This window comes from Amphiprion ocellaris, chromosome 6, assembly GCF_022539595.1.
Source record: "Amphiprion ocellaris isolate individual 3 ecotype Okinawa chromosome 6, ASM2253959v1, whole genome shotgun sequence".
NCBI classification, from domain to species: Eukaryota; Metazoa; Chordata; class Actinopteri; family Pomacentridae; genus Amphiprion; species Amphiprion ocellaris.
The window spans coordinates 23,776,197-23,795,763 of record NC_072771.1 but is presented as its reverse complement, the minus strand read 5'-3'; the positions used below and the strand labels follow the sequence as shown (position 1 = coordinate 23,795,763).

The following is a 19,567-nucleotide window of genomic DNA, read 5'->3' as shown; positions in this document are numbered from 1 at the left end:
TAAAGGCTACTCCTTTGCCCTCACCGAGAGAGAAGCAATCCATGAACTATGAATATGCTAATTTGTATGCTTATGGGAAATTCCTCTTTTATCCTCCAATCAATACAGAGAATCTTCTGAGTCTGTGGGTTTAGTCACCATTTGTGACATCACAGCAAAACTACCAATGCTAAAAATTCACCAAAAATGGTAAATTACAGATGTGTTCAAATGAATATCAATCAACAAATAAAATCCATATAAAACTACTATAAACAAACTGTATTTTCCTTATTTCTCTCTTTTTTTTTAGCCACACTTTTGGAACATCTCTTTGGATGGTAGTATCTGTAGCTGGTCCAGTCTAAAATATCAGAGGTAATGGATGAATACCATGTGATTTCATGATCCAAAGTAATTTTGGTGATCCTTTTAGAGGTTTATGGTTTTGAGTAAAATATAATTACCTGCTCAGTGAATTGCATTGAACTCTGGTGCACACATTCATGTCACTTCAGGATCATCCAGAACCCAATCACAAGGAAAACATTTTTCAGTACCTTGACTCAATACTACAATTAATGGCTTTCAGTGTCTGCTTTACTTCGATTTTTGTGCTAAGCAGAAAATGCTGCTGACACCTTCAGTAAGTTCACACTGTTATTGTGAACATGTTAACATGCTGGTGTTTAGTTCAAGGCACAGTCACTCAGAGCTGTGAGCGTAAATACAGACTCTAAATCTTGTTGTTCAATCAAATCCTCTATATAAAAGGAAATGCACTTTAAAACATGACTGCATATTTGCAAAAACAACACTGAATTTGCAAGGCAATATATCTGTGAAGCAATATGGTATTTGAGAAAATTAGTTTTGGAGGAGTGCACTTTACCACAGTTGCTTGAAATGCCTGGCACCACTGAAACATGTGGGACGAATTATCTGCACAACGCTGTGGAAGAGAAAGACAGAGAGAGACAGAGACACGAAGACTATTTCCATGAAATGCTAAACTCAATAATTGAACGTTGTCTTTTATTTTGCAGTTTTCGGCCTTTTGAAGCTGCCCTGTTCCATGCTATCGCAGAGCTGATGGAAGCGTAATGAAGTGTGGAGGAACAGTGCCAACTTCAGCAAAAAATGCCTGCGGTTCTGCCTTCCAGCCCAATACTAACAACACAGTAGACGCAAGACGCACATGAGAAGTAACTGAGGAGTTGAAATCATTTTTAACACAGAGACACGCTCCCTGTGCGTCACATAATCTCATCCACTAAGGGGTGTGTGTGTTCACTATGGGGGTCCATTAATAAAATATGACTGTATCATATAATAGACTCATCTGCCAAATTACAGAAGACAGAGAGGCAGCTTATTAGGAGGATTGAGGGGGAGGTGTGTGTGAGAGAGAGGGAGGGAGATGGAGACTAAATAGAGAGATTAAGTGGCCTACTCTCATCAAAAAGGCACATTACCTAAGTGTTGGCATCATTAATAAGACTGAGGCAGAGCCAATCTGCTAACAAAGACTCTAACTGTGACCGAGGAGACCTGAGAGAGGTGGACAATTACTCTGTGCACAGAGGAAATTCTGTTTTGTTTTTTTCCTCATCCCACCACCACACAAACACCACCAATGTATGAATATTTTCACATATATGCAGGCAGGTAGTTTTTTTTTTTCCACACATCCTTTTATGCACACAAGTCACACACAAAACAGGGCACCACTCTAAACCCAAATCAAACTGCCATGAGTCACACTGTCACCGTGGCAACAGTGGCCGGCTCCATGCAGAACACATTCTGTCATATCTCTGGTGTGTTTTTTTTTTATTTCTCTCTCTCTCTCTCTCTCTCTCTGTCTCTGTCTTTGCACCACACACAGACATAACCAGCGTTCAGCTACAGTAATTCCTGCACTGATCTCTCAAGTGGATCAATGAAAAAAGCACTGCAGGTGTGCACGTTTGACTCCTCCGGGTCATGGTTCAGATTTTTATCCTTCAAATCCGCACAAAACATTTCATCCTCCCATCCTCTTAAACTGCATTCGTGTGGCTGTCATGTTTCCTGCTTTAACCGCAGTGAGATAGATAATGCTCTCTGTCCTGTGGATGTGACATGAAGGCTTTGAGAAGCTGCACCGACGCATTTCACCACCAGATGGCGTCTCCCATCGCTTTGCAGAGGAGCAGGGGAGGGAGGGAGGTGAGGGAGGAGGGGAGGTGAGGGAGGAGGGGAGGGAGGGTGGAGGTGCCATAGATGTTGCCTGCTCTATCCATCTTCATAAACACAAGCAATAGTCATCCTCTGAAAACACCAACAGAGATAAATTGAGGGGATGCTTGGTTACGGCAGGCTTCCTGGTTAGTTGGCCTGGACTGCAGGACTGTCTGTTGTAAATGTATGGCTCTGTCTGTTGTTGGTGGTCTGTGTGGCTTTGGACGTGCCTCAAACAGTCACTGATATTCGCTGGCAGTCACTCATGCATCTTGACTCAGAAAATCTCCACTGTTAAGATTCTTGAATGGTTGCTTGGTGGTTAAAGAGTTAGTTTAGATGTGAAAACGATTCCTGCATTTTTAAAACCTATTTCCAACAAAGCTGGCTCTGTCGCTCGACCCGCACTGAGAGGATTTTTGTATTTTGCACTCGTACCCTGAAGCACTTAAGAAATTTAGATGCATAAAAAGCAGAATATTTTCCAAAGAAAATGGATCAACAGTTTGGGAGATGCATTTATTTGCTCTCTTGTCATGAGTTAGATTAGAGGATCAATACCACTCTCATATTTGCCTGGAAAATATGTTGCTGGAGTGAGCTCGCCTAAGATGTAAGACTAGAAATAGGGAGAAAAATCCTATATTTTATCAAATTTAAAGCTATTTCTTAAACAAACATTGCAAGCACCGCTGGTTAATGTTACTTGTGTCTCACTCAGCAAGTCCTCAGATCCATGAAAATTATCGTAATGGGAATGCTGTAGTTCCCGAGTTACAAAAAGTGATTTTTTTTTTTTTTAAATTTATTTATTTATTTATTTTTGGTGTAGAGATCCAGCTGAACTGCCCAAAGACAACCTAAGAGGTTATGTAAGTTCACAGCTCTTTCATACGATTGTGTTGCAGATGTTGGCATGACGTGAGTTAGAGTGGTTTGTTCGCAAAACTGGGCAAAGACCTACAAAGAAGGAGACTCTTTGTTTTCCCTAAATGCATCCTTTTTCTCTTTGTGCCATGGTTAAACACAGATTTGTGCAGATTTGAGGAAGTGGTCAGAAATTGGGAAGAAGGATAACGTTATTTCTTTTTCACCGACAAATCAAAGATAAGATGGTTTTACCTTAGCTGACATGTCTCAACTGCAACTGCAGTCTTCTTCAGAGCGTCATCTGACGTGTGATGACGTGTCCTTTTTATCAGGTGACCGGTCTGACAGATCTGTCAGAATCTTCCGACTGGCCACGCCCCCCGCTCTGAAGAAGACTGCAGTTGCAGTTGAAACATGTCAGCTAAGGTAAAACCATCTTATCTTTGATTTGTTTGTGAAAAAGAAATAACGTTTTCCTATGATAGTCAATGACAAAATGAACATCATCCAAAAAAAAAATTGGGAAGAAGGATCAACAGTTTGTGAGTGTAATCACCAAAGTCCCACACCATCCATTATCCTCTCCAAAGCTTCTACAAAGGTCCTCCCACCAAACAAAACTCGTTCTCAAGGCTGGCAGCTATGTTAAGGATGCAGTTGGCTGTTGTTGAGCCACAAAACGAAAAAAATCTACAAGTGCTTTATCATAGCTGATAATCTGTAAATGTAAATACAAATTCCACTGACTTCTTTTTCTCAGTGACTCCCTTCTACACATCCATAAACAGATCATTTGTCATATTATGGCAACAAGGCCAGTGGGACGTCTATTTGTGTAGCGATTCTTTACCTTAATATGTAAAAATTCACATCGTAGTCTCCAAACAACCAAAGTCAGTAAAAGAAAATACAGTGGTCAACTCAGTAGTTATCTTTTCTGTTATCGTATAAAAAATGTTCAGAATTGTGACCATTCAACTTGGACCATGCATATTTTTAGGTGCACAGGCTGTCAGGTTCCCTCAACCTTAAATCCCACATTCCACGAAAGGGTGGGACCTCGGAGCGTTGGGAGGAAGATCCTCCCTAATTTTTTGAACATTTTGTTTAAGTTTAAGAACAGTAAACGTACAGGCCCCATCTAAGCACCACAATTTATAATCTCTGTCCTCCTCCTACACTTTCTGAGTACGAGCTTCTACCCCTACATTTTCATGGCAGTCTGCATGTCCAACTACCACAGCACTGATCCAACTCTGCAAATATGTCCTTCACTTTAAATGTATAACGTTACTGAAATATTTCTGCCATACATCATAAGCATCCATAATATTGTCGTAAAGCTGAGTTTGTTGTGGAGCAACAAGAAAAGACAACAAAACAGTACCTGTGGCAGTTTAACTTCAGTTTCATATCATATATCGTACAGGCCTTTCTTTTGTCCTGGATAGGGGCTCCACCTACTGACCAGGTAAAATCTATTCATAGCATGATAGAAGTGTCATAGTAATCATTTTAGATGATGTTTGAAAATATACAATATACTGTGTGTTGTGTTTATTAACTACATGTGTGCGGGTGGTTCCTTTTCACCCTGCACACCTCAGACTTCCAAGGCAACTTGGAGTTGTGTAGATGTTCATTAATATGAACGATCCCATTTTAAAAATAAATAAATATAATAATATTAATAATAATGCACAAGAAACTGAGGACATGGACCTAATATAAAGAACCACCTCTTCTTAAATGTGACCAAGACCAGAGGAGATGGTTGTGGATTATAGTAGGACCAGAACTAAGCTGGTAAACATTATTTCCATCCTGGCAGAAGAGGTGGATTGGTTGGAGAACTACAAATACTTGGGTGACTGGCCTGGAGATGTAACACTTCATGTTGTCTACAGGGAGGAGCAGAGCAGAGTTCTTTATTTGCTACTTCTTGAGGAAGCTCAGATCCTTCAATGTGTGCAGCAAGATGTTACATATCTTCTACCAGTCTGTTGTGACCAGAGCAGTTTTCTTTGCAGCCATCTGTTGGGGCAGCAGCATCAGAGCCAGCGACTCTAAGAAACTGAACAAGCTGATAAAGAGGGCTGGCTCTGCGCTAGGGACTGCTCTGGGGCCCCTAGAGCTGGTTGTGGAGAGAGGGATGCAACACAAGCTGCTTGATATAATGGGCAGCACTAGACACGCCATACAAAATCTACTAGTCAGACAACAGAGTGTCTTCGGTAGAAACCTTGTTTAGGTCTACTGCAATAAGGACTGTTACAGGAAGTAGATAGCTATTTACAATAAAGCCTCTCTGTGCTGGAAGAGGAGACTATCTATCTATCTATCTGTCTATCTGTCTATCTGTCTATCTATCTATCTATCTATCTATCTATCTATCTATCTATCTATCTATCTATCTATCTATCTATCTATCTATCTATCTATCTATCTATCTATCTATCTATCTATCATCACCACTTCAAAGCTGGATCTCCTTTTAAAAATGCCCAGTCCCCCTCTTTGAATCCAGTGAACTCACGGGGATTATTGTTTGTCCATTTCAGCTTTCAGTTGTTGATCTTTCACTCATCATCAATGCTCATCCCATCACTGATTTTGTTGCTTTCATTTTTATGTGATATTTTTAATGTAATATTTGCACCATGCTGTGCACAGCAGTGCCATTAAGGAAAGCACGTATGATACTAAACCTGATGAGAAAATCCATGTAGTGTGCATGAGATCGATGAGTCTTTTTTTCCCCTTCAATTGTAGCTCTGGCTCACGAGCGCATCCTTCATGCAGGACGTGTTTTGCTGTTTCATCGTGATCTATCTCATCCTCTCTTCTTCTGTGCAGAGGGTGGAATGGGGCCATGTGGGCTCATTTACAGGCATCAGTAGAGAGTGATTTGGGTGCAGCCCCATTGCAGCCCTGACTTCCATCAAAGGGGGGATTTTTTCAGCACAACACCAGTAGTGCCAACGGTTCCATCAGCACCACTAGATACACTGAGACACATTTGGGCAGCTCACCCTGCAACCATGGTAACAGAAGAATTTTACTAGTTGGCAGCAGCCAATAGTGGGGCACTTCCCACTCAGCTCTGTCCAATAACAGAGCAGCATGCAGCCCAGCCCACCTAGAACTGACACTGATGGGCTAGTGCAGGGAGGATTTAGAGATGTAGGCTTGACTAATGAACAAGTAGCAACGAGAGTAAGAGTGTGTAGGTATGTGTGTGTGTGTGTGTGTGTGTGTGTGTGTGTGTGTGTGTGTGTGTGTGTGTGTGTGCGCGAGTGCGACCGAGTGAAGCTGTAGCATAATCTGATGAGAGGATTCCCTCTCGTTTAACCGAAACACACACAGACACACTGTGGAGTAGTACTCATTCACTGAGACCATCTGACATTCAGCACCGATGGTGCAGCGAGCTCCCCTGTCATCTTCCTCACACGCTCACATGCATGCTGCACACACTCGCATACACAAACACTGGCCAAGTCTCTACCGGCTCTTATCACAAAGTAACGCGTCAGCCTTATTTTGGCATGTGACCAAGCAATTTTCAGGGGATCAGAATATGAAATGCAACACCATCTTAACCAGAAAGAAGAAAACACATGCCACCATCAGCTGTCAATAAAGTCATTTATTATTTCACACAATGGATAACATGAACAACTTCAACTGTAGTTCTTCTTAATAAGTGCTCAACGCTGCCAGCCAACAGAAGGGTAGCAAAAGAATGAGCCTTTCTTTTTGAGGAAAGAGAAATTAAAAAAAATGAACCTACAAGATCATGAAAGATAAACATGACCAAAAGCATGCCAGCAGACATGGATATACATATATATTACATGTATATATGTGCTTAAGACATATATCTGTATGCCAGCAAATGCAAATACAAAATATATGTGTACATTTACACATACATACTGTGAAGGATATATGCATATGCATGCGCATCTAGTATTTACTCTATATGTCAAATATTTGCAGTTTGTAATATTCATACAATGTACAAAAATGCTTCATGAATTAAAAAATTCATTACAAAAAGAAACATATCAAACAATGTACAAGTCTTGCTTCAAATTCAATTGAAATTCAACTTTCGGCTTGTCTAAAATATTTATGCATACAATCAAGTTGAGCATGCAAATAAAGGAAACCCACTCTAGAAAAAGGTTCAAATACACTATGTATACAAACTAAAATATGCCCACACTGTTAGAAGAGCTCACTTTGTGCTCTAAAGAAGTACATTTATTGGTTTTCTCAATGCTTCATCTGCACTTTCAGCTTTGAACAACATTATAGCTTCGAACGGTAACGTATGCTGTGAGGATGACTACATATACATTTATGAGGCTCTGTTTCACGTGACCCCTCACTCTGTTTGTAGGACACTCATTAGTGCTACACAGGGAATGAGGGGTGACCAAAAATTTAGGTGCCATTATCTCTCATCCTAGTTGCTGTGTTGAAGTGGTGAATGTGGACTACAGTGTGTCCATGCCAATCACTGATGTAAGATCAAACACTGCTGCATTGCCCTTGATGCTAGAACCAAAGACAAGGTAAAAGAATCTCACATCAGTGTTCAGGGGCATCACTGTAGCCACTGGTCCAGATTGGCTGCTAAATACATTACAACAACAGTGACCTTGAACCCTATTCACAGTCACATCCTCTCTGCAGTCTCTGTGTAGAGTGAAAGCTCTGGATTAGGACAATACTTGTCAGTGTTAGAAGGCACCGGAGCATTGGCTGGTAGGAGAGACAGACAGGACAGACAACACCTGGGGTCTTTAACTCTCGCATCAGAGACCGCTGACTGATCACAGTACGGAGGAGTAAGCTGCCAAGTGTGTAGTCTCTACACCTCACAGTCCCCATATCTAGACCTCATCTTCACCACAATAGACTGCAGACCCACTGAAAGTCATCTAGTAAAGCAAGGTTAAGCACACTAACGTTAGGACGAGTGTATTTTTGGCTATTTCCTCTGAGAACTCCCCCAACACACAACCCTCTTGCTTACTCTTCATGCTACAGCACTGCCCCAACTAGCTGCAGGCAAAGTAGCTACAAGTCAGCCGGGATTCCTATTTTTGGTTGAGTACACTACAGTGGGGCTTGTATTCTCCAAGAACTCTCCAAGGTGTGGTAAGGCAAATTCTTTTAGCATTCTGTATAATTTCATGGGCTGGAACAATGGCTGTCAATGTACAGTAGAATTTATCAAATATGAAGATCAGCTAGGGTAGTCATTTCTGCATGTTTTCTTGGGTCTTGAGCAGTCTTGATAGAGAGAGAAGGTCCACTGTGGTTTTGGGAGACAGTCCCAGCGTAGCTGAGCCCAACCGTTATCCATGTAGGATGGACATACTAACACTATTTACAACAAACACGTCAATACTGTAGTTTTACATCTGGTTAAGGCTGTACTGCATAGAGTTGCAGTAACTATAGTTTTCATGAAATGATAGTCACTTTCTGCACAACTTATTACAAATTATTACTGGTATTATTCACAATTCTTCTTACATGAATTCATTTTATTCAGTAAATAAGACCACTTATTTCTCTTTGTCGAAGGGTGGACCCAGAACAGAAATTCCTTTTAAGGTCATTGCCAGGCATGGCCTGATGCATAGCAAACAACAATGTATGTGAAAGTGGTTTCCATGCCAACCTCCTCTGTTCCTCCTTTGCCAAGTATATAACCAGTTATATGTTGTCAATAACCCATTAGGTACTGGGCAGAGGAAATGATCTTCAGTTAGATATATCTAAGACATTGAGTACAATCAATATCACTGGAAGAAATACATCTGATACAATGGACCTTTCTGCTTCCTCCACTGCTGCTACAGCAGTATGTAGGTCAATACGTGATGTGTATTTAATACAGTAATATAATATCTTCATCAGTCCAGCCCTTCTAGTTCTGCTATGATGATACTGGTCAGAAAACTAGGAGGAAGCTGGGAGACGGACTCAGTGCCTGCTGACAGAGGATGCTGACTATGGAAGCAGTGAAGGGACACAGGCAGTGTCAGGGTTCTGATGACTAAGACACATGTGTCATATGCACAATCATGAATATTTTGGGTCACTTTCTGGGGCACACTTTGCCACTTCATGTTATTCAGGTCAAATGTAGTTGGTGAGAGAAAGAAACATAAGGCACAAGTTGAACTGCTGCAACTGAGAATCCCACCCCGCCCAAAGAAAACTGAATCTCCTGAAACAAAATTTCAACAGAGTTGCCAAAGAAACACTGATCCATTGCTTATATTCTGAAATACTTATTCAAGAAAATACCAACCACTACCCAAAGCCACAGATACTGTAGACAGAGTTTAACAAAGGCTTAGCACATTGACACAAAAAATCCAAGATGGCTACATTCTACAGTGCACATAGGAATGCTTTACATTGGTGCCAACATGGTGGAGAGTTTGTCAAACTCTGATTTAGATACTTTTAAATAATACATCCTTACACTGAATACTGAGACTTTGGTTTCTAAATCTAAATACTGGATTTAATTTCCAAAAATAGGATATGGATTGAAAATCATGTTAAGTAGAAAGACTGGGATTAGCTTTTCAAAACACTGGCTGTGAGCCCTCTTCAGCTGAACTGTCCAATCGCGATTCAGACTTGGGCTTCAGTTTGACGCTTTTGGCTGCGCAGCCTGCATATACAAATTGATTAAAATAATGCATGCTCTCTGGAATGGATATCCATACCATCGAATGCCAAAACATAAGGCTGGAACAAGCATGTAAGTGCTGCATTTGATTGATGCAAGTGTATGGTTTTTAATAGTGCATTAAACCAATTTTAAGGTTTACCAAAAACACACCTGATATTCCTCCTGTATGCAATGCCCCCTGGATACAAACACAATAATGACTGTATGAATGAGTACATGTGGTTCTTTCTGTCTGAAAACAAACTTGTCTTGAGTCACACCCATTTCTGTTTTTGGTTATAAAACAATACACACTTTCATTGTCTATGGTACAACAATTCTATTTAATATACTGTATGCCAGTACACATCTATGAGCTGGTTTCCCATTGTACAAGGCAGGCAACAGTGGACTTTGTTTCTATGTACAGTCTGGGACAGTCTCATCCACCATATTGCCTTATGTCACTGCCCAGGAGAGGCCTGAGCAGGGAGGGAGAAATAAATGACACGGAGGGTAGATTGAGGGAGCCCAAGCAATAGGAGATGTAAAACATTAGTGGGAGTAGATGAGAGGACAAAGGGAGATGAAGTTGAGCGGCAGGCACCAGGGAGAACTAAAGAATTGGGGTGAGTGTCAAGCAGGGAGGGGGACCACGGGTGAGGAGCTGCCAGGAAGTATCCGTTACTTGTCAGAGAGGGCAAGAAAACTGGAAAGGTACAGATGGGTGGGAGCAAAAACAGGGATAAGTGTCGGGGAAAGGTGGCTTAATTATAGAAGTATCATCCCACATGTCTTTGACAAGCTTCCTCAGAAAGGCAAAAATAAGCAGAGCTGCACAGTTTTATATTAACCATTCCCCCTCCCCTTGCTGGTAAATATATGGCTAAAGCCACATTCAGATACAGTATCATAAAGTACCATACACATCACTGTATCAGATACATAAAGAATCACATAATATCCTACACTATCATAAGTACCACACACTTTTATAGCATCAGATTCAGTATCAAATAGTACCATATAGTGCCATTGTAAATAAAGGTCCAATGAATCTTTGAAAGGCCCATGTCTGGTTGGGTTGAGCGAACAGAGGGAGTGTTCTCCCTCCTGCTGCTCCACCACTAACCCACTGTATTCCTCGCAACAAATTAAAGAGGAGAAACAAGTCAAAGTGCACCAAGGAGGCTTGAACCAGCACTGACTCCTTTAACTGCTCTCCGTTCGGTTCTGGAGTTGCTTCCTCCCGCAGGTCTATTGACTGGTAGGAGCCCATAATTCGTCCCTGCTGTGGCCCCTGCCTCTGCGTTTCCCCGCCTTAGCCTGCGGAAGCACAGATCGCGCTTGATGCACCACAGTCTCAATAGTTGCTGAGATGGAATCGTGATTGGAGAACTCCAGAGGTTCGGGGGTCAAGCTGGGCCTGAGGCTCTGCCTACCTGGCAGGTTATCACACCGCTCCAGGACAGGCATTCCCAGAGTCCTTCCATCACCTCTCCTACTGGCCAACATGTCCAAAGCTCGACCATCAACCCATTCTTCCTCCCTCCTGGTGGTCGGCTCTGACTCCTCTAAGGGTTGTTTTCGGGGCCGTCCAGGCCGTCTTTTGATGACATTGTTTCCCGTTTTGGCTTGTCGCTGCAGGCGTTTGGCACGGAGGATCTTCTGCACATGCTCAAAGTTCAAAGAATGCATCCTCCTAACGTCCTTCTGGATCTGTTCCACCTCACGACGTTTATACCTCCGCTTACTGGGAACACCTGGGGGAGAGACAAAGAGAGGGAGAATGAGTGAGGTGAGACATCACAAGGTAAATAAACTGCCAAACAAGGTATATAAAGAGAAACAAGTTTTCATGCTGGCGTTTCACTCAAAATCAGCAGTCTTAGAGAGACTCGTAAAGACATCATGCCAATTTAGCTCAAGGAGAGAATGTCTTTTTTTTTGCTTCAAGTGCTTCCTGCTAATTTTGAGATATTCATACAAGCTTTTCAAAGCCCAGCTGAGCCAGGAGAGCAGATCCTATCCTGTAATTGTCTACTAGAGAGCAGAGAGGAGAGGGGAGAGGAGGAGATCCTATTCTGCTAGCAGGAAATGTCTCCTTCAACCATTTAATATGTCGCTACACAAAAACAACCCTGTGCATCTGGAGCACAGGCTGCCAAAAAGCCAAAAACACACACCGGTACAAGCACACATATCAGCCTACTTGCCCACATGCACATACTCACATAGACACAAATACAAAAACTCACATATGCATACATGCACAAATAATGAATTCAGCAGTTCAGAATGGCTGAGCAGAAGAAACTGGAGCCATAATGTTTCCTTCACACTGGTGAACTGGGCAGTTTGCCCTTTACACAATGTTCTACCCTTTCTCTTTCCTCCTTTCCCCATCACTCTCATTCTCTTTCCACTCTACTCTTCATGGGTGGCAATATGCTACTCTCTAATTTTCAATTAAACCGGTAACACTGCACCATTTCATTTCCGTCTGTATTTCAGAAACCGCTTCCTGATCTTGGTCTGTCTCTGTCATTCTTTTTGTTTCCCATCTCTGTCCCATTTCTTAGCTCCCCCCTCCTCCCTGTCTGGGCACTGTTCCCGGGTCTCGGACTGAGCCACAGCCAAAATGGAGGAAAAGCACAATCAGCCACCAGTCCCTAAGCAGTGCGCACACAACACACTTGGGCTCTTTTTTTTTTGAGCTTCTACTCCTATTCCTGGATTCCTTAACCGTGTCCTTTCTGCTTTTCTTCCAGAATCCTGCTGATACAGAGTAGCAGGTCTCTGCAGTGCTCTAACACTTTGTGACCACATTAAACGAAAGCAGCTCTCGGCTTTGCTCATCACGTCGCTGGCTGCATTGCAGGAGAATGTGTAAAAAAGTGATGCACAAGACTTCAAGAATATGTCAGTTTAGAAAACATGACATGGGGTTTTAATATGTCACTCATTTTTTAAGGCTTTACAAAGCCTCTACGGTGTGTCAAAACCAGCAGACACAGGGTATTTTCAAACTAAATATTTTCTAAATTAAAAAAATGGCAACAGTAAGGGAAAATATAAGATTGTAGAGTTCTATGTCGATGTTTTTGATAATGAATTAAGAGCAGGCAAAGATAAACAGCGGACTGACCATCCTCCATTTAAAGCTCAGAGGAACATCACTCTATTGTTGCTCAGGTATTCGGGGCAGACAGTGAAATTAGTTAATGCAGAAAGCACTAAGTAGCAGTAGTTTATGAGCTGCGCAGAAGTGAGCACATGCCCAGCTCACACACACACACACACACACACACACACACACACACACACACTCAACAAAGTAGCAGAAATTTATGAGCTCCATACACGGAACATAAAACCAGTGACCTTCAGCAGTGTGAGTGGCTGTGTAGCAGTGAGGACCTGTTCCTCTGTGGAAAAGGAAGTCATAGCTACACTGAGATTCACGCTCACGTATCCACTGGCCATGTTGTGATGGAGACCAGATTTCTAACAGGAAAGTGATCCTTGATGTGTATTATTTAGTGAAAGTGTTACTCGGGATGTGTTTCAATGAGTCAGGTGATTTGTCCTCTGTGCTGGACCATTGTCTGTCCTGGAATCTCACTCCAATGGCTCTCAGTGCCTCAATCCAGATGTTTTGGATCTTGATCTTCATCCCTCAGGAGATTCAGCTTCTCCTCCTGTATCTCTCTGTGTACATGTTGCTCTTGTCTCCTTCTGCTTCTATGCAAATTTTTCTTTCCTCCAATATGTGTGAAAGGTGCTTAAGTTCTGCCTCTTCTACATTTGTATCCTGTGGAGACGAGGTTGTGTGGTTCTGTGTGTGTGGTGGCAACTGGAAACTGCTTGACGTCCTCTCAGTTCTACTCTTCGTATGTGTTTACAATCTGGAATTTCTGTCATCCAGACTGTTCAAACAGTAAATTAACTATGTTACTCACAATTATGTACACACAACATCTATCACAGGTCTTTCTGTCCTGAAAGAGGGATCTCTCCTCTGCTGACTATCTTGAGGTTTCTTCCATTTTTTCGGAATGTCTTTATCCAGTTTCAAGGTCAAAAAACAAAGTGTGTCATATGTTGTATGGATTGTAAAGCCCTGTGAGGCAAACTGTGTGTTTTGATATTAGGCTATATATAACTAAATTTTGACTTGGCATGACACAAAGAATATTTGTCTCATTAATTCAGTAGAAAATGATCTGCTTTTATGCAAATATCCATGTAAGAAATTGCTGTCAGATGCAGTGAGACCTGCTGATTAGTGAAGAAACAAACACACAACAGACAGACACACACACCTATGCATAAAAAATAAAACTGTTGACGATTTACAAACTCATAGCTCCATCCTCAGATAATAATACAAATTTTGCAACTGTATCAGCTTGTGGATGGAGATCTGTCTAGCCGTGTGTGTGTATATGTGCTTGCCTTTGCGAGCATGTACATGTACAGCAAGCATTCATATGCACACGCGCCTGTGTTTTAATTGGGCTAAAGCTGTGAAGTGAAGCAGTAAGTCATGCTAGAGGAGGGGCAGGGGGAATGGGGGATAGAGAGGGTAATGGGGGAACGAGGGGGAGGGGAGACAAGGGAAAAAGCAGAAAGGGAAGGGGAAGGAGGAAAGTGAGATAGAAGAGCGGGGGGAAGAGGCAGGGGAATGAGGGGAAATTTACGTATGGATGTGAGAACTGTGGGAGAGAAGCGAAGGAGGAAAGCAAGGGCAAGAACTGCAGAAGCAGCAAAAGGGAAAGGGAAGGACAAGGAGGGTAGAAGAGGTATAACAACAGGGATGGGAAAATAATGTGGAGGGGGGTGGCGGGGGGGGGTGTAGAATGAGGGGTAGTGTGTATATGAGTCATCCGTCCTGGATCCCCTGGGGTGGGGGGTGTATTCTAACTGAGCCCCTGGCTTCTCCTCCCCGCCACTGGACTAGGCCCCAGTCATTAAACCCCTGGCTGCCAGCCAGCTCTTTTAACACAGGCAAGGGCCTTTTACGGCGTGTCTGTAGAAAATAAATCACACTGTGTGAATAATATATCTCTGGCAAAGGCATTGGCAGGAGAGAGGGAAAGGAGGGAGGGTGGGGAGGAAGGAGAGATTGGTGAATTATAGTCATCTCCATCCATGCATTACGTTCTCTTTATCCCCAGCCAGATGTGCTCAAAGACAGCAGAATACCGAATGTACCAAAATACACATTACTTGGTAGTGAGAATTTGGGCCTATCCCTGCCTCTTTGTCTGCTTTAAGTCCTGATAATGCTGCGCATAGTATATTTATAAATAGGGATCACCTTGACAAGTATGATAGCACCTTCATTTAAAATGGGGAGACCCTTTTAGCTCTGACTAAATGTGATTAAGCCTAAAAAATGTATGTCTGTAATCACTTAAGAACAGGAAAATAGTGAAATAGAACCAAATATGGCTATGTTAACATGGCTGCAAACTTGCCAGGTTAACATCATATTTAACTTGCTTGTAAAACCATGTATGTCTTTTTTGCTCTGCTTTGGTATAGGACTCATGACTGCACTGTTTGCATATATATAGTGTTTAATCACAGCAGGGAGATCTGATATACATGCAGAAACTGTCAACATGGTAAAGTCACTGGCTAACTCTGTGGTCACACAGGTCTGTATATATGTTCAATATATTTTTCACTAATGCATTTCTGTCCTTGCTTTTCTCTCACAGATAGGAGTCTTGGTGCTTTATATTAGGAGTAATGTAATCTAAGGAGGTATATTGCTGTTAATGTCAGCTGAACATGTCCTCCTGCTGCTCCATATCAGAAGCTTTCCACAGGTGAACCATGGATGGATTTATTGTGCGGTACCTCAAGTGTGTCTAGCCATAAGTGAGCTGGTTATATAATGACATGAAAACAGCAGGAGCTAGTGCAGTTTAGGTTAACCTCAAACCTCCAACCCATCATCAAAGCAAGCAATGCATTTTACCATACCACCACTGTCGAAAGAGAAACAGCTTCTGCAGTCATGATTATTGATCATGACAAAAGGCCAGTGCACTCCCTTGCAAATACAGTATGAACAGGTAATCCTAATGTAAGTGATTCTTACCAGTGAGGGATGGACTGGGACACTTGTTCATCTGTCCTGGCTCCTGCCTGGCAGTTTGGAATGACATTAAGCCCTGATCTCCAAACACAGTGAGCCTCGTCCTCCTGTTCCTTCCACCACAGTCGTCCTCCCGTGACCCCAAAAACAGGTCAGAAGCTGACTCCGACCGCTGCGACTGGCTACTGTAGCTGCTCATGAAGCTCTTTATTGGCTGTCCAGTCTGACGGGAGTGGAACTGACTGTCAGCAAGAGAGTGTGTTGACAGCTGGTCTGACTCAAAAATCCCTAAACTGGATCCCAGGCCTGAGCCTCTACCATTGCCCCTCTGCTTCTCTAGATGCTTTGAAGAACCCTGACTGGCAAAGTCCCTCCTCTCACTCAGCATGTTAAGGCGTGCATTGGTCTTAGCTCCACTGAAAAGTCCGCCCAACTCCTGCCGATCTCGTGATGAAAGGAGTGGTTCATCCTTGTGCTTATGTTTATGCTTGTGCTTCCTCTTATGGAGACGAACCCCTGCAAGACCACCTGCACTGCCACTGCCCAGAGATCCAAGGCCCTCTCCTCTAACAGAGGGCCCCTGGAGGGGACCACTAGCGCTGCGAAGCTTGGCACCCGGCTGGAGTTTTGACAGTCCACTGGAGTGGAAGGCCTTGGGAGGGGGGACAGCAGGCCTCATGAAGGGAGATGGAGGTGCAGGTCCTAATGAGTGATGGGGCAGGTAAAATGGTGGAGCAGGGGGAAAGTAGCCCAGACTCAGAGGAGGTGCGTAAGGCATCGCATACGGTGCTGCATAGTAATTTCCCCCTGCCAGCGGATAACCATATCCTTGAACAAAAGGCAGCTTCGATGTGATTGGCTCGCTGGTTTTGGCTGGACGACCGCGTCTCCTCTTCGCCTTCAGATCGACACTCCTACGGAGGTACGAGCTGGAGTCACAGGGGTAGGAGTCGTAGGTAATGGGGTAGTAATGATGGAAGTTGAGGCGGAAAATGGAAGGATATGGATGCTGGGGGTAGCAGGTGTATCGTCTGTGAGACACTCGTAGCTGCTGGAGCTTTACCACGACCTACATGGAGGTTGAAAAGAGAAAACATTTAGAAAAACACAACCTGTAATATGCACATTACTGTGCTTGGTCAAAGATTAAGCAAAGAATTTATGATACTGTTTCTTACCTCCTCCAGTTCAGAGAGAAAGTGTAGATGATCCCGGCTCTGTAGGCACTTTCTCTTCCGCCGATGATGTTTTTGCTTCTTTTCCTGCTGTGACAGAAAGTTATCAACGGCAGTTACTTGCCGTTCACAGCGTGCTCGGCTGCCCCTGTTGGATGCTTCCAGAGCTGCTGCCTCCGCAGCCTCAAACCCACACAGATCAAAGGAGTACCTGTACGAAAACAAAACAAACCATGAAGTCACAATTGACTTTAAATCAAGTTTCCAGAAAGGTAAATAAGTCCAACAGGACTATACTGCACCTGCGTCTAGAGGCATGCCCCTTCTCAGTTTGATCTGAGGTGCTGTTGTTGTCTGTGCCAATCCCACTGTCACTGGGAATAGTCTCCTCACTGTGAGACTCGCTGATCGGGGACAGGGTCACCTCCTTCACTGAGGCACCCTCTGACAGGTGGGAAGGTGAATTAGCCAAAAGGCGTGGAGGAGACAGTTTCCATCCTCCAGAGAGAAAGCCTCTACCTGCTGGTTTGGAGGGCAGGGCTGAGATGGGCTGCAAACTGGGCATAGTGGCATCAGAGTGGGTGGCTCTTATTGATGGAACAGTAGAACTGGGAGATGATGTGGCAGAAGGCACTGCAGGGCTTTCATAGAGACTGGATGTGGAGACAGATATTGGTGGCTTGTCTTTAGTGGTTTTAGGAAGGTTAGAACCTTGGGTTTCTGCTCTGGGTTTCCGCCCTCTCTTCTTCCCAATGTAGATGGTTCCTCTCTTGCTGACATTTATCTGTTTTCCCAACCGTGCCTCAATAGTGGACGCCATGGCACTCATAGCAGTGGTAACAGGGGCAGAGGATGACTTCAGAGCCAGAGTGCCATTCTGGCTGGATCCTGAAAGGATCTCATTAAGGATGCTTTGCATTTTCCCAAGCTTCATCTTATTGACTGGCCTGGAATGTCCTCTGCCACGCTTTAGTTTCAGACTACTGGAACTGGTGTTGGTTGTTGGGGAGGCCATTTGCGCTAATGGGCTTAGTGTGTGCGTCTTTCTCCTACGGTTCAGCCCTGCAGTGCTTTCCTGTGCCAGTGGGCTGAGAGGTGAGGTGGATGTGCCCTCATGAATGGTCTCCACTGTTAGCAGTGGCTGCTTCTTGGGGCGTCCTCGTTTCCTCTTGATGGGGGTGTGGACAGTTAGGCTGTCAGTGTTGGTATAGAGCGGACTAGAGGGGGTGATGGGGAAAGCGGAGGGTGGCTCAGCCAATGTTGAGGGGCTTCCTAAGTTGTCTCTCTGGGGAGATGTGAGGCTAGCATGGCTTTTAGCTTTCAGGTAGGACCATCTGTCATTGGCCTTAGTTGGTCTAGAACTGGCTGGGGAGCTGCTGTGGCTAGGGCTAGGACTCAGGTCCGTCCTGGATCTAGGGCTTGGACTGGGGCTAATGTTTGGCCTGGGTTTAGGGCTGGGGGTAGGACTAATGCTACCCCTGGGGCTTGGGCTGGGGTTTGGACTGGGGAGTCTGGGGTTCATGTTAAGATTGGCTTTGTTGATGTGATTGTGATTTGTTGACTCTCTGAGTTTAAGGGTGTCTGCCCCGATCTTAGCACGACCCACAGGGTTCTTTTTTATTCTATTTGCACTCAGATCGGACTCATGTTCAGGCCCATTTGTAGCTGTTTCTCCTCGTTCTGCCCTGTCTACCCTCTCTCCTTTTTCTCTTTTATCACCTTTTTCTGCTCTGTCTGCTTTTTCTGTCCTCTCTCCACCGATGTCAGCCTGACTTGTTAGTCGAGAATCATTTTTGTGAGTCTCTATTATGTCCCTCTTATGTGCTACTTTGGGTTCTGGGGGCCCGGGCTGGTGCTTCTCTGTAGTATCAGAGTCCAGAGTCCGTTGCTGTGATTGCTCCTCTACAGAAAATGACTCGTCAAAAGAAGGCCTCCTTCGCCTTTTTCTTCCTTTCCCTTCCTCTGCCAGCATGGGCATCCCTCTGTCTTCTTCATCTCCTTTCCTCCCAGCAACCGTTCGCTCTCGTTCCTCTTTTCTCCTTTCCTCTCTTTCTTCATGGAACCGCTCAGAGGTCTCCTCTTGTCTGTACTTCTGTCTCTCCTCTGAATTAGTTGGGCTTTCTGAGCCTTTCTCTGGCTGTCTTCCCCAAAGTGTATCAGCACTGTGGGGATTACAGAGCATCCTCTGGGAATCCTTCCTGCCGTACTTCCTCTTGATGTTCCCAAAGAGCTGTTCACTGACCTCTTGCAAACCCCTCCCCCTGGAGAGACATATACAGAGAAATAATTATGAGTGGAATAGAGGAATAGAGAAAGAATGTTTTGTATTTTACCAATAAAATGTAATCAGCATAAGCATACTTTGTGTGTCTAACATAGAAATGACAAAGGACATGATCACATCGACAGCTCATTCAATAATTAAAAAAATTTAGACAGAATAATTACTACCTCATTTGAATCACTGTGTGTTTTATCAAAGAATACTAAGCTTGTACT

The 19,567-nt window shown here is 43.6% G+C and overlaps 1 protein-coding gene across 2 annotated transcripts in view; it reads right to left on the bottom strand.

The window, feature by feature from the left end:
- Window positions 1-6,703: 6,703 nt before the first annotated feature.
- Window positions 6,704-19,567, bottom strand: part of setbp1 (SET binding protein 1) — a 34,852-nt gene continuing 21,988 nt past the window's right edge. For both annotated transcript variants that reach the window (XM_055011181.1, XM_055011182.1), the window contains 4 exons: window positions 17,371-19,329; window positions 17,072-17,279; window positions 15,897-16,962; window positions 6,704-11,544 (listed from right to left, as the gene is read on the bottom strand). In XM_055011181.1, coding sequence (XP_054867156.1) covers window positions 11,039-11,544; window positions 15,897-16,962; window positions 17,072-17,279; window positions 17,371-19,329 — 3,739 coding nt within the window. In that variant the 3' untranslated portion in view covers window positions 6,704-11,038. The remainder of the gene's footprint in view (window positions 11,545-15,896; window positions 16,963-17,071; window positions 17,280-17,370; window positions 19,330-19,567) is intronic.